The sequence below is a fragment of the Ursus arctos genome, unplaced genomic scaffold (genome assembly GCF_023065955.2).
Source record: "Ursus arctos isolate Adak ecotype North America unplaced genomic scaffold, UrsArc2.0 scaffold_22, whole genome shotgun sequence".
Classification (NCBI taxonomy): Eukaryota; Metazoa; Chordata; class Mammalia; order Carnivora; family Ursidae; genus Ursus; species Ursus arctos.
The window spans coordinates 13905079-13918751 of record NW_026622897.1 but is presented as its reverse complement, the minus strand read 5'-3'; the positions used below and the strand labels follow the sequence as shown (position 1 = coordinate 13918751).

Sequence of the window (13673 nt, the reverse complement as noted above, 5' to 3'; positions counted from 1 at the left end):
TTATCCCATCACCATTTTGAAGATTTTCCCCGGCATTCTGATTTTAGGTTGATCTCTGACCTAGACGCTGACAAAGGAGCCACTCTGTTTTCAGGAACACTCATCGTAATGAAACATTTGTGTTAGGACACCCCTGGTCTTCATTTGGGGTAGCCTCTGGGTTTCTCTGTTCTAACAACTGTTTTTTGTTGTTTACTGTTTTTCTTTTTCTCTCTCTTTCTTTCCTTCCTTCTTTTTTTCTTCCCCTCCTCTCTTCCTCTCTCCTTCTTTCCTTTTTTCTTTCTTTTCTACCTTCCTTCCCCCATGATCATGACATCTTTCTCCTGCTGCTTTTCTTTTCTTTTTGGCTTTTCTTTTCCACTTTTGTAATCTGCCTCTCCTTTGGTGGAATTTTCTTCCCTCTGTATGAAGTTTTATCCTTTCCAGTCAGCCTGCCCCTTCCTCCCTTTTCTAGCCACTTCTCCCCTCCAGGGTTTGATGAGATGTCAGGAGTCACTAGAGTTTCTGGGTTGCTAATCCGGGGATTAGGGCTTTTCGGTTCTGTTCAGAGTTAGACTCCTGCTCAAGCCTACTTCTTAGCTTCAGGTGTAATCTCCCGTTTGTCTTGGGCTGCTGTTTCTTGGTGCTGCTTTGTTATTCAGTCACAATTAGCCACCCTCTTTCCAGACAAGGAGGCACCTTTTCTCATTTAAATTCCTCAGCTCTTCAGATTTTTCAGACAGATGGCTGCCCTAAAAATGGCAGATGAAATCTGAGGCACAGAAAAGTTATTATGAAAACCTTTTCCTTGAGAGTCCTGTGGGTCCATGGTTCACATTGGGTGTCATTTTGTGGCAAGAGCATTAGACATCAGGGTCAGAAAAGTTCCGGTTTTGTGACCTATCAGCTGTGCAGCTGTGCAACCTTGGGCAAGTCACTTACCTTCTCTGGGCTCTTTGTAGCCTCTCTGGAAAAATGGGAACACTTCATGGGAATATTGGGGAGGTGAACTGGATTGAGATAGTCCACCAAATGAGCAGGGATGATGTCCTGCTTTATCTTGAAGTTCTTCAAAGTGAAGGGGTCATTAAACATTGAGATTTGTTTGGGTCAGTTTATTTTAGGTGGGTGTCAGGAGATAGCTACAAGCTAGAAAAGGCGCTGAGATCCTTGTGGTAACGTTTGACTAAAAACTGAGGGTATAAGCTGTAGGACTTTTTGTCCGGAGAGGGTCTTAAGGCATTCGGATTGTTTTGGAGTCTGGGCTCCTGTGGCCCCGGGGAGGTGCTCTGGGAAGTGTGATCTCTGGAAAGTGATTTCAACATTCACTTCCCAGGCAAGCGGGAAGCCTGCTTAGAAAAAAACAGTGTGCGTGTGGGCCAAACCCAAAGCAGCCTGGGACGTTTCAGGCTGGCACCACCTCCTCTGGCTGTTTCTGAGGCCATCCAGAGGCCAGAGCCCTGTCAGATGAACCGGAAAGTAGAGAGCAGACTGCAGAGTTTGGAACGAAGTGCGGACTCCTTGTAGCACAGAGAGCGGGAGGGAGGAGAGGGAGGAGGGCCGCAGGGAGCAGAGGCCCCACCTTTCCATTCCAGCAAAGTGCACCGGCGAGCCCGAGCCCGGGTGAGTCACAGACCCTGGTGCTCAGTTTCCCAATAGGTGAGGGGCTAGCTCTTCTCTCGGGGAAAACGCGTTGCGTTCTTACTGGAGTGGCCTTGGCAGGGTGCTGGAGCCCTCGGTCTGCCCGGTCTGGTCTCCGGGGCCAGGGCTGGGTTCCCTCATGTATGGCAAGAGCCCTTCGCGTGCTGGGCTGCTTCTCCTTGGTGTACAGCTCACAGGTAAGGGCTGGCGGGCTTCTTTCAGCCTTTCCTCCTTCTCTGCCTACCCTACAGAGTTAGCCGAGTGTCTCCGAAGTCACAGGAGTTTTGTGAGGGAGCCTGGGCCACAGTGGCAGTCCGTCTGGTTTTGACTTTACTGAAACTGAAGTTAGTGGGTTGTTTTTGGAGAACTGATTTCGGACAAACAGGTTTAGGTGTGTTTTGGCCGCTAGTGATTTGGGCACAGAGAGGGCTTTCTACTCTCAGGTTACAAACTTTTTTTTTTCTTCTTTTTTTTCCGTGTGGCTACTCTCAGCCTCCCACTGCAGGCAGGACTTGGCGCTAGGATTTCTGTGTGTGGGTCTTGTCTGGGACTCGCAGCAGCCCTGGAAAAGCTGAGAATTGAAGGAGAGAGGACCCCGCCTCCCCCACCCCCGTGTAATTTGGAAACTGCCCCAACGTGCAAGGTCTCAATGTAAATATCACGGTAGAAAAAAGGCCACGTGGTAGAGAGGTTCCAGGCATGCAAGCAGAACCTGGCTGGGGTTGATGAATTCAGTTTCTGCAGAAGACTAGAAACAGCATGAAATCATAAGCTAACAAGGGCGCTTTCTGGAAAACTTCTAGGGGACCGTGATACCACAATACGTAATGCTTAATCTGAATACATCTCTAATTCATGTTATGATTAGTTTTGATTTGTTTTGTTTGTTTCTGCTTTCAATTTTATTTGCCAACGTCTGTGTTTGATAGAACAGCTGGCAGCGGGTACCATGAGGCTGGGTTCTGGTGCCGTGGAGAAAGTGAGAGCACTAAGGAGGCTCGCTGTGTGGTATTTTTGGTGGTTCTGTGGCATGGGAGGGTCCCAGGTGCATACAAGCCTGAGTATGCAGGCTCAGGATGAAGTACGTTTGAGAGCTGGGGCATCTCAGTTCAGTTTCGTGCCTCACTCAGACCTTTATTTTGGCAGTGTCCGCAGAAATTCTCTTAATTACATATCTTCCCTTTCCCTTGTCTTTGCGCAGCCCTTTGGCCGATAGCCGCGGTGGAAATTTACACGTCCCAAGTGCTGGAGGCTGTCAACGGGACAGATGTTCGGTTAAAATGCACTTTCTCCAGCTTTGCCCCTGTGGGTGATGCTCTGACAGTGACCTGGAACTTCCGGCCTCGGGATGGGGGGCCTGAACAGTTTGTAAGTAGATTATTGTCATTGGCCAGGCGACCCTTGGTTGGGAAAATAAGCCAGTCCGTTTCTCCTTGCCCTTCTGTGCTTTTCTTAGCAACAAGCGCAGGGCACAGCTGAGAAACAATCCTTGGGACAGAGACCAACAGAACTGAGGGGTCTGTCAACTGAAAGCAAGAGGTTCTTGGGGGAGAGCTGCAGGTGGGGCAGTGAGGCTGGCTCCCTCCATCTCGGCCTCCTTGCCTCCATACTGAAGAAGACCTTTGGCCACTTCTCCCTTCCAGGTATTCTACTACCATGTGGATCCCTTCAAACCCATGAGTGGGCGTTTCAAGGATCGGGTGGTCTGGGACGGGAACCCTGAGCGGTACGACGTCTCCATCATCCTGTGGAAGCTGCAGTTCGATGACAATGGGACATATACCTGCCAGGTGAAGAACCCACCTGACGTGGATGGGCTGATAGGAGAGATCCGGCTCAGCGTCGTGCACACTGGTAGGTCGTGCAGGGGAAAACGGTTTGGGGAAGCGTGAGAGCGTGTAGAAAAGAGAGGGATAATCTTTTGTGATGGCTGAAAGGGTAAGACCGAAGAGTCTCGGGGTAAAAAGGAAAGGCTTTGTCTGGCTGTGGAAAGAAACAGAAGGTTAAGCAAACGGACCAAGGAGTCTGTTACAGAAATGGCATTGAGTTTGTAAAAGGGAGAGGAAGCAATTCTCTGATAAAAGGCTAACAATAGATCCGTTCATTCACTCATTTATTCACCAGATACTTATTGAGGGCCTACTCTGTGTCAGGCATTGTCCCGCACTTGACCCATGCTAGCTCATTCAACTCCCACCACCGTCCTGGGCGCCAGGTACGGGTAAGGACTGCTTTCCTTTATTAAGTGCTGCCACATGCCAGGGGCTTTCGCATGTGTTAATCTCTATATATCACATCAGTTTTTGTACTTTTAGTGCTCCACATTTTACTGAGGAGGAAACTGAGGCTCACAGAAATTAAGTCACTCGTCCAAATCCATGGAGCTGATACATGGAATCATTTGGACCTCAAACCCAGGCATCTTTGACTCCAAAGCTGTACTCTGAACGAATGTACCGTATTGCTCGCAATCCTGTAAAGGGAAACCTGGAAACTGTCCAGATGACAAAAAGCAAATACCATAAAACTTCAGAGTTGCAAATCTGGGTTTGAGCCACTGTTATCATTTACCAACTGTCAATAAATCCTTTTTTTTTTTTTTTGTTTCCTTACAGTGAGAATAATATAGCGAGGATTATGGTGAGGATAAAATGAGATAATAGATGTAAAAATTCCCCAAACTCCGGGGCGCCTGGGTGGCACAGCGGTTAAGCATCTGCCTTCGGCTCAGGGCGTGATCCCGGCGTTCTGGGATCGAGCCCCACATCAGGCTCCTCCGCTATGAGCCTGTTTCTTCCTCTCCCACTCCCCCTGCTTGTGTTCCCTCTCTCGCTGGCTGTCTCTATCTCTGTCAAATAAATAAAATCTTAAAAAAAAAAAATTCCCCAAACTCCGACTTGCACTGAAAAAAAAAATGTGTTTGCATTGAAAATTGTAACAGCTACCACATACTGAGTATTTATGATGTGCAGACACAGCATGGGATAATTTACATGAATTTTTTTTTTTAGTTTATTTATTTTAGTGATCTCTACACCCAATGTGGGGCTCGAACTCACAAGCTCGAGATCAAGAGTAGTGTCTCTTCTGACTGAGCCACGCAGGTACCCCAGGAATAGATTTTTTTAAATAAGAACTCAAGAAATGGATATTGTTACCCCTATTTAATACCTTGAAGAAACTGAGGCTCAAATAAGTTAATACTCCAAATCACACAGCTAGTAAATGGTGCAGCTGGTATTTTAACCTGACTCTCTGGTGCTTGCTCTTAACCAACATGTAATATTACTACCCAAAATGTATAAGCCTGTAAAGGGGTAGGATTTCCTCCTTTCATTCCTAATATCATCCTTCGGGACCCCATCAATAGGGCTGTGTGACCTTGGAGAAGTCATTTGAGTACTGAAAGAAGTAATGGAATGTCCTGGGACCTCAGTTTCTGAATTTGTCCGCAGCTAACCTGCATGAACAGGTTAGACAAGAACACATGGTTCTTAAATGTACTGTGATTGCTACTCTGACAATCTAGTGAAAGCCACAGCTCCGCTTCCCACAAAAATGTACACATAACACACAATATGATATGGAGTTTGTGGGCTTGTGGCCCCCCTCTCTCCCTGTCCTCCTTCACAGACTCCAGGCTGGAAACCCCTGGGCTAGACATTTTCTAATGCCTTTTCTGGTTCCGAGGGTTTACTGAAGTTTATTTATTTAATTTTTTAAAAAAGATTTTATTTATTTGTTTGAGAGAGAGCACAGAAGGAGAGGGAGAAGCAGGCTCCCTGCTAAGCAGGGACTCGGGGCTGCATCCCAGGACCCCGAGATCATGACCTGAGCTGAAGGCAAACGCTTAACCGAATGAACCACCCAGACGCCCTGGGTTTACTGAAGTTCAAATCAGAAATCAGACTAAAAGACAGGAGACCCCGGCTTCACAGATTCTGCCCGGTCTACGGGCCTTTCCCTCTGGGTTCCCTCTTGCATCACTGTCGTTACTGATTTACTTGCCTATCTTCCGGGTGGGTAGGAGTTCCTTGAAGGTACTTTTTTGGCTTTGTATTTCCATCGCAATGTCTGAACATAGTAGGCCCTTAATAAATTGGAATAAATGACTGACTGAATGCCAGAGGTGAGAGGGAATCGAGGAGGAACAGTTTGGGCGCTGGGTTTGATGAGGTCAGCAATAACCTTACCCCACTAGGTGGGTCAACTGGCTCAGTGGTTCTTGAAGTTTCCGCCTGCACCAGAATCACCTGGAGGACTTGTTAAAACAGATTGCTGGGCCCCACCTGCAATTCAGGAGACGCCTGATAATTTGCATTTCAGAGTTCTTACGGGTACTTCCGCTCCTCCCAGGACTGTAGTTTGAGAACCACTAAAGGGGTCTGTGTGGTTTTCTAACTGCTCCTAGAGCTCAAAGCTAATACGGTGCGAGAAAGGAAGATTCCATTTAATGATGAAAATACATCCTTATCGCTTTAGATTTCATCATGTCCCTTCTCTTTTTAGAAACATGAGATCCGCTTTTTCTCCTTACAGTCCGCTTCTCTGAGATCCACTTCCTGGCCCTGGCTATTGGCTCAGCCTGTGCACTGATGGTCATAATAGTAATCGTGGTGGTCCTCGTCCAGCATTTCCGGAAGAAGCGATGGGCTGAGAGAGCTCATAAAGTGGTGGAGATAAAACCGTAAGGCTAGGCGGTTCTGGGAAGTCTTCTTCTAACGCTCTGTTATCGTGACTCTTGATATTTTACACTTGGGCTCAATGATTGTTCAACAGACGTTCTTCCCTCTGAGTAAGTCCTGTAGAAAAATTCAAATTGACAGGATGGATAAATTAGGGTGTGATTTAGTAACTTTACAAAAGCTTTCTTCATTTTATAGAAGATTTCATTATAGGTTTTATTATGGAGGATTTGATATTATCAGAATCTGCTTACATAAAGCTTTTCTAGGATATTCCTTACTTTTAATGTAAACTGTACATTTGTAAGGACCCCCGGGCAGTCAGCAGGGGCACCATGAATCAGTGCCTAGGAAAGTCAGCCATGCGGATAGAAGGTGGTCAGTAAATATGTATATTTTTTGAGATTAAATTTATGCACCATAAACATTCACCTTTTTAATGTTCACAAAGTTGTGTTACCATCATCATGAATTCTAGAATTTTCATCACTCCCAAAAGAAACTCCATACCCTTTAGCCATCACCATTGTCCCCTCCCACCTGCCCCTGACAACCACTAATCTTTCTCTGTGGATTTGCCTCACCTCAAAGGTGAGGAGAATGTAAAGTGCCCCCCAAACTGAGAAGGCACTTTGAAACAAAAATGAAGTAGGCGATTCCATACAGAATACACAGAGTTTTATGTTGCGTGACTTACTGGTAGGAAGGATCACGAGGACTGGCAGCTGGACAGCTGTGCAGCTAGTCTCCTCCGAAGTCCCATGTTTTAGTTTGCTGGTTTAGTTAGTTAGTTTGTTTATTTAAAAGATTTTATTTATTTGACAGACAGCACAAGTAGGCAGAGTGGTAGGCAGAGGGAAAGGGAGAAGCAGGCTCCCCGCTGAGCAGGGAGCCTGATGCTGGGCTCCATCCCAGGACCCTGGGATCATGACCAGAGCTAAAGGCAGACACTAAACCGACTGAGCCATCCAGGCACGTCTGGGTTGCTGGTTTTAAAGGAGCGGGATGTGTGGGGGAGTGTTCGCATACACGTGATTGATCGCTAACGTTTAACAGACCTTCTGGCACCATCTGTGCCTCTGCAGAAAACTACGTTATCTGCACCATTACCTTAATGGGTCCGTTGAAATCCAGAACAGGCTCCCTGGACATTCCAGTTTTGGAATGTGAGTGTGGAGTTAGCCGTTTACATTACATCTTACGCATTACTCTAGAACATGTAGCCCTGAAGAGGTCATTAAGACTACAATAAGAGGGTAGGTCAAAGATGGAGTCAGTGTGGCCAGCATTCCTACACCTATTCTGGACATTTCATATTAATCGATAATCATACAGTGTGGCCTTTTATGTTTGTGTCTTTGACTTAGTATAATATTTTCAAGTTCATTCATTCACATGTAAAGCATGTACTCGTAGTACTTCATGCCTTTTTATAGCTGTATGATATTCCATTGCATGTACATACCACATTTTGTTTATCCATTCAATTGATGGACGTTTAGATTTTCTCTACTTTTTGGCCAATATGACTAATGTGGCTATGAACATTTATTTATAAATTTTTGTGTAGGCATATGTTTTCAAGTTTCCTGAGTATATATCTCGGAGTGGAATTGTTGGAACATATGGTTACCCTATGTTGACCTTTTTGAGGAATTGCCAGACTGTTTTACAAAACAGCTATACCATTATATACTCCCACCAGCAACATATGAGCTTCCAATTTGTCCGTATCCTTGACAACACTTGTTGTCTGACCGTCTGTTTATAGCCACCTAGTGGGTGTGGGGTGGTATCTCACTGAGGTTTTGATTTGCATTTTCCTAATGACTAATGATGTTGAGCATCCTTCCATAATCTTGGCCATTTGCATATCTTATTTGGAGATCTATCTATTCAAATGTTTTGCCCATTAACAAGTTGGGTTCTCTTCTGTGGGTTGCCTTTTCGCTTTCTTCTTCATGTCCTTTGAAGTACAGAACTTTTTGATTTTGATGAAGTCCAATTCATCATCCATTTTTTTCTTTTGTTGCTTCTGCTGTTGGTGTCATATCGAAGAAACCATTGCCTACCCCAAGGGCGTGAAGATTTATGCTTGTTTTCTTCTAAGAGCTTTACAGTTTTTAACTCTTACAGTAGGTCTTTGATTCATTTTGAGTTAAGTTTTGTATAGGGAGTGAAGTCGGAGTCCAGATTCGTTCTTTTGCAATGGTAGTTTTTCAGTCGTCCCAGCACCATGTGTTTCTTTTCCTCAAAAAATATTTACTGAAGTAAATAGAATTGATTTTTAAGAAGCCCAATGAACCCAACTCTGATATTAGGGATTGACTACAGAGCAATAAAGATGACTTCTAGGTCAACACAAAACCTTTTCTTTTTTCTTTTCTGAATGAGGAATGGAATTAGAGGCCAGATACTAATGGTAAACTAAGGTGTCTGCTTTAACTCCTTCAGGTTCCCACATTGTGTTCCCATCTGAAAGTATTCTGAAGCGTGTAGAAGTTCAGATACCCAGGGTCATGTGGAAGCATGTATATTATTAGAAAGATGGCACTGGTGGTGTAGCTTTCTGTAAGCTTGGATCTATTCCCAGATGCATGTCATGCTTCCCAAAATATGGGAGAAAATACATCGCCCGGAGCTTGCTTTCTAAGATTTGCCTCGCTTGCTTCTTGTCATTTTCACCTGATGTTGGTTTCTACTTCTTTGTTACAGAAAAGAAGACGAAAGGCTCAACCAAGAAAAAAAGGTCTCTGTTTATTTAGAAGACACGGACTAACATTCTTAGATGGTGAGGCTCATAAATGAGTTGGTTTCTTTCCTTAGCTTTCTTGTCTGGCCCATCTCTAATGTGGATCTCCTGGATCTTGGGACTGTTAGGTGTTTTCTATATGAAATTAGAGGAACTGGGTCAGGGAGATAAAAGTCTTCTATTAGTGTTATGGACAGCTTCCTCTTTCAGTGTGTTTTGTGCAAAGGATGAGGGAGTCAGACCCTACTGCCATTGAAGATGGGACAATTCTAAGATTATTAGAGGCTTTGTGGTTATATTTACCACAACCAAGAATAATAAATTAACTTTCAACATGTAAGTAAATCTTTATTTTTTAAATGAAAGAAGTAATATCTGCTTGTTTTATTTTGTTGTAAACCAATCATGGTATCAAGAGAATGACTCAATAGATATGTCTGACATTTTGACAGAACTTTTATACTACTTGGAATTAATTTCAACTCCTTTCATCTAGTTATTGGAACTATGAATCCAATTTTAGTAGTATCTAGTTTTATTTTTCCAGTTTTCAGGTTTATTGTGCTTAAAGGGTAGGAGGATTTATTTTTCATATGATCAGAATTTTTTCTATTCTCTGAAGTAGGTCCACTATTATTATTTGCAAAAAGAGTCACATTTTTGTGGCCTAAAGCTTCAGGGAGAGACCTCAAGGATTTAAAAAACAGAATATGGAGAGAAATTATTCTATTGTAAACCCAGAAGAATTTGGTATCAGAGAGAGATTCTACCAAGGGCTATTGTCTTTTTTTTTTTTTTAAGATTTTTTATTTTATTTATTTGACAGAGGCAGTGAGAGAGGGAACATCAGCAGGGGGAGTGGGAGAGGAAGAAGCAGGCTTCCTGCTGAGCAGGGAGCCCGATGCGGGCTCAATCCAGGACCCTGGGATCATGATCTGAGCCGAAGGCAGAGGCTTAACGACTGAGCCACCCAGGCGCCCCAAGGGCTATTGTCTTTTTATTTTTATAATTTTTTATTATGTTACGTTAGTCACCATACAGTACATCCTTAGTTTTTGATGTAGTGTTCCATGATTCATTGTTTGTGTATAACACCCAGTGCTCCATGGAATATGTGCCCTCCTTAATACCCATCACCGGCCTATCCCAATCCCCCGCCCCCTTCCCCTCTGAAGCCCTCAGTTTGTTTCCCAGAGACCATAGTCTCTCGTGGTTTTTAAAACCAAGCAGATTCTCTAACAAGTCAGGGTCATGGAATGAAGATGGAAATGAAAAGAAATTTAAGGAACTAACACAATCAAGCGCAATGTGACTGGATGTCCTCACTGGATGGATACTAGTTTGAACAAACTAGTTGTAAGAAGATTTGGGGGGGAGGCAATTGGGAGTCTTGAACATGAAAATTTTGAATATGGATAATATTAGGGAATTACTGTTAATTTTTATTAGGTATAATAAAGGTAATGTGGTTACAGAGGAAAATGTCCCTATCTTAAATATACATTTATATATAATATACATTTATTACATATAAATTTATATATGTATTTATATATAACATAAACCAAATAGATATATGGCAAATAATGCAAAAAATGCTTTAAAATTAGGTGATGGGTGAATTCTATACACTGTCCTTTCTACTTTTCTGTGTGCTTGATCTTGTTTGTAATAAAAGGGGAGAGAGACGAAGAGAGAGAGAGAGAAAGAGAGAGAGAGAGAAGGCATGCATGTGTGTGAGTGAGCTATGGATCAAGTGTCCGTGCAAGGCAGAGGCTATGAATTAAGGACACTGACGCTGAGAACTATGTAATAAGGATCAGGAAACATCTTTTAAAAGTTGAATTAGGAGGAGAACAAGTACATTAAGAGTAGTTTCTTTCACAGTGGAGAACATATCTAATAATATATATGTAATTCATAATTCCAGGTACCTCTATGCACTATTGCCAAATGCATTATCCATTTAAACTTTTGTATTTCAGGAAGCTGAAGATTCCCAAGAACAAGAACCTTAGGATAAGCTGAAGTTAATGGAAGCTTTTCTTTGGCTTTTCCAGCTGTGACCTGCCTTCCAGCCAGCTCTGCAGTCCAGAACCAGCTAGATGAGGAACATCTCCCTGGAGCTGGCACAGGCCCCTCTTGAGCAGATGCCAACAAACTCCCACACAGCCTATTTCTAAGGATTTATTTAATTTCAAAGTGCAAATATATTTCATATGCTCATTATTAGCCTTTTATACTAAGAAGCTACATTTTTGCTCTTAAACACTCCTTGTGGATTATTAATTGTCCACACATACAGTGGTATCAAATGAGATGAAAGCCAACTTGTCTGTCATGACATTTCCTTTAACATACTAGTTTCTTCAGAGTAGCACTCTTGCTACTAAAGTTAATGTGTTTACTCTTTCCTTTGAACTCTTAATTAAAAGTGAGCTAATTCTCCCAGCTCGAAATCTTAAATTCAATGGGAAATTTAACAGGAAATCTTAAATTCAAACTGTTAAAGAACAGTTTGATTTTTTATGGCTGTCCTTAAGTAAGGGACACATCTTGTTTTATTGAATTTCTTTCAGTATCCTAAATGATGTTTTTTGTTTTGTTGATCCAAGTTTTATAATAGCACAAATCTATCACAGAGTAGCTAGAAAAGTTTATAAATGCCTATTGATTGACAAATGCCACCCCAGGACAAATCACTTGTCACCTTTTTTTTCTGTGTTGTGAAAAACAACCAAAACTGCAGGTTTTCATGAGCAGTGAATACTGTTTCTCCTACTGTTCAGTTATCTATAACAACAGAGCAAAATCTATGCTCCCTTGCAGACTGGAATCATTAAGCAGTTACATGGAAGGATTCTGAAACAGTACATTACGACTGTAAAAATTTAGGGCTGGTGAAAAAAATCAACCCAAAATGATGATAATTTTGTACAGTGTTATATAAAGCTCTGAGAACTGGATGAGATTATTTATTTTTTTCCTTTTCTTTATCTTATTTCCTTTTTGCTTTGATTTACTTGCTTACTTTGTGGGAGGGAGGATTTGGTATGGGGCAAAAAACAAAACAAAACAAAAAAACCCCCAAAACTAACAACATGAAACCAGCTTTATTCATTTTTTCCCTCATAGTAGTACAGAAAGCAAACTTTATAAGTGGGCTATGGAAAGAAGAGTGCTTTTTAAAGTGTTTAGTTTCCCAGTGTCTTTCCAAACTTAAGCTATAGCAGCATTTATTCAAAATGTACAAAACATCTGAAAGTTTGGTTGCCCCCTCTCCCCCATCTTTACAGTCTAATATTTTCAGTTTTCACTGACCGGGCCAAAGATGTTCTTTCTTTTAACAAACAGGAATTTTCAAATAGGTTACCTGTATTTAAAGATGCTGAACTTTGATATTTTTTTGAGTATTTTTAAAATAATTGGTACAATTTACATATGAACCTTGATTCTGAATTCATTCCATACCTCTCTCATTTTGTCTTTTACACTAAAAAAGTAGTTTTAATACTCAGTTTTGAAACTAAAAGTTAGATTTAAGGTCTATGTTACCTTTAACTCACATTTTCTATTTTTCTCCATAATTCAACCTTTGAAAATAACATTATATTTTTTTCAAACAGATGGCCTGGATGATGTTCCATAAGTGTAATGAAGAAGTGGTTAAAAACTCACAGAAAGGCTTTTCCAGTAAAACTTGTAGCTTGTATCTTGGCTAAATATTCAGGGGTTAATATGACCCTGTCGTTTAGTGTCTTTTTCCAAAAGATAACTCTTGTACTGTAATTTATTTTTTATTGTGCCTGAAACACGCATGTAAATAACCTTTAGTAATAAAGAATTATCAGTTATATAATTTGCTTATATACAAATCTAAACATTTTACACAGCAACTACCAAAAAACAGATGGTTATATATTTTATCTTTACTGAGGAATTTCCTTAGAGGGAGCCTGGAAGTCAATCATGGATAAAGTTAGTTTACACTGGATAAATATGTGTGCATTTCCACAGAATTCCACATTGCTTTGGACGACTGGGAATTGGGCACGATAAACTACTTAGTTTGGGAGCTCTTCTGAAGGAAGGGTATCATCTTTTTTATTTGGTACTCTTACATTACCTTCTCAATAGAGAAAATCACTAGCTTTCAAGTCTGGTAACGGAATGGGAATTGAAAAATGAAAGCTTATTAAACTTTCCCAAAAGCTGAAGCATACTTTCGTTCCCCTCTTGTTTTCATTAAATACACACAGATTCCAAGAGGACAGGTTGACTAATGATTGGAGCAGGATACCATCCCTTCTCTTTTTTAGAAGAATGGGACACCATTACTTCATTTCACTTCCAGCACTGTGAAAACATTACTTGCTCACTTCTACCACCAAAAGAGTTCCTTTTTTCCTCTATGATATGTTGTAGTCATTTCATCATTGCCACTGTGAACAGCAGTTTAATAAATACCCAATTTACGTAGGTATTGAGCTGGATGCTGTGATAGCTACGCACGAAACACGAACCAAAGACACTTGAGGTACACGTTCGTCACGAAGGCCTAATACGTATTTATTGACTCATCCTGTATAATCTCCTACGTCACTGATAACTCTAAA

At 41.8% G+C, this 13673-nt stretch overlaps 1 protein-coding gene across 2 annotated transcripts; it reads left to right on the top strand.

The window, feature by feature from the left end:
• Positions 1 to 1373: 1373 nt before the first annotated feature.
• Positions 1374 to 12911, top strand: MPZL2 (myelin protein zero like 2). 2 transcript variants are annotated; one of them, XM_026505658.4, is made up of 6 exons: positions 1374 to 1817; positions 2822 to 2988; positions 3264 to 3474; positions 6160 to 6307; positions 9021 to 9096; positions 11118 to 12911. In XM_026505658.4, exons 1-5 carry the CDS (start codon positions 1760 to 1762, stop codon positions 9082 to 9084), a joined length of 648 nt encoding a protein of 215 aa, XP_026361443.1. In that variant the 5' UTR covers positions 1374 to 1759; the 3' UTR covers positions 9085 to 9096; positions 11118 to 12911. The 2 variants fall into 2 exon arrangements, with proteins under 2 accessions (XP_026361443.1, XP_026361442.1); XM_026505657.4 differs by having other exon boundaries at positions 11043 to 12911.
• The last annotated feature ends 762 nt before the right edge of the window (positions 12912 to 13673 follow it).

What these genes read in the sequence shown, in the direction of transcription:
- MPZL2 (XM_026505658.4), top strand. Translation starts at nt 1,760, where the DNA reads ATGTATGGCAAGAGCCCTTCGCGTGCTGGGCTGCTTCTCCTTGGTGTA. An exon ending in CCTTGGTGTACAGCTCACAG is followed by an intron (nt 1,818 to 2,821) that starts GTAAGGGCTGGC and finishes GTCTTTGCGCAG; the next exon opens with CCCTTTGGCCGATAGCCGCG. An exon ending in AAAGTGGTGGAGATAAAACC is followed by an intron (nt 6,308 to 9,020) that starts GTAAGGCTAGGC and finishes TCTTTGTTACAG; the next exon opens with AAAAGAAGACGAAAGGCTCA.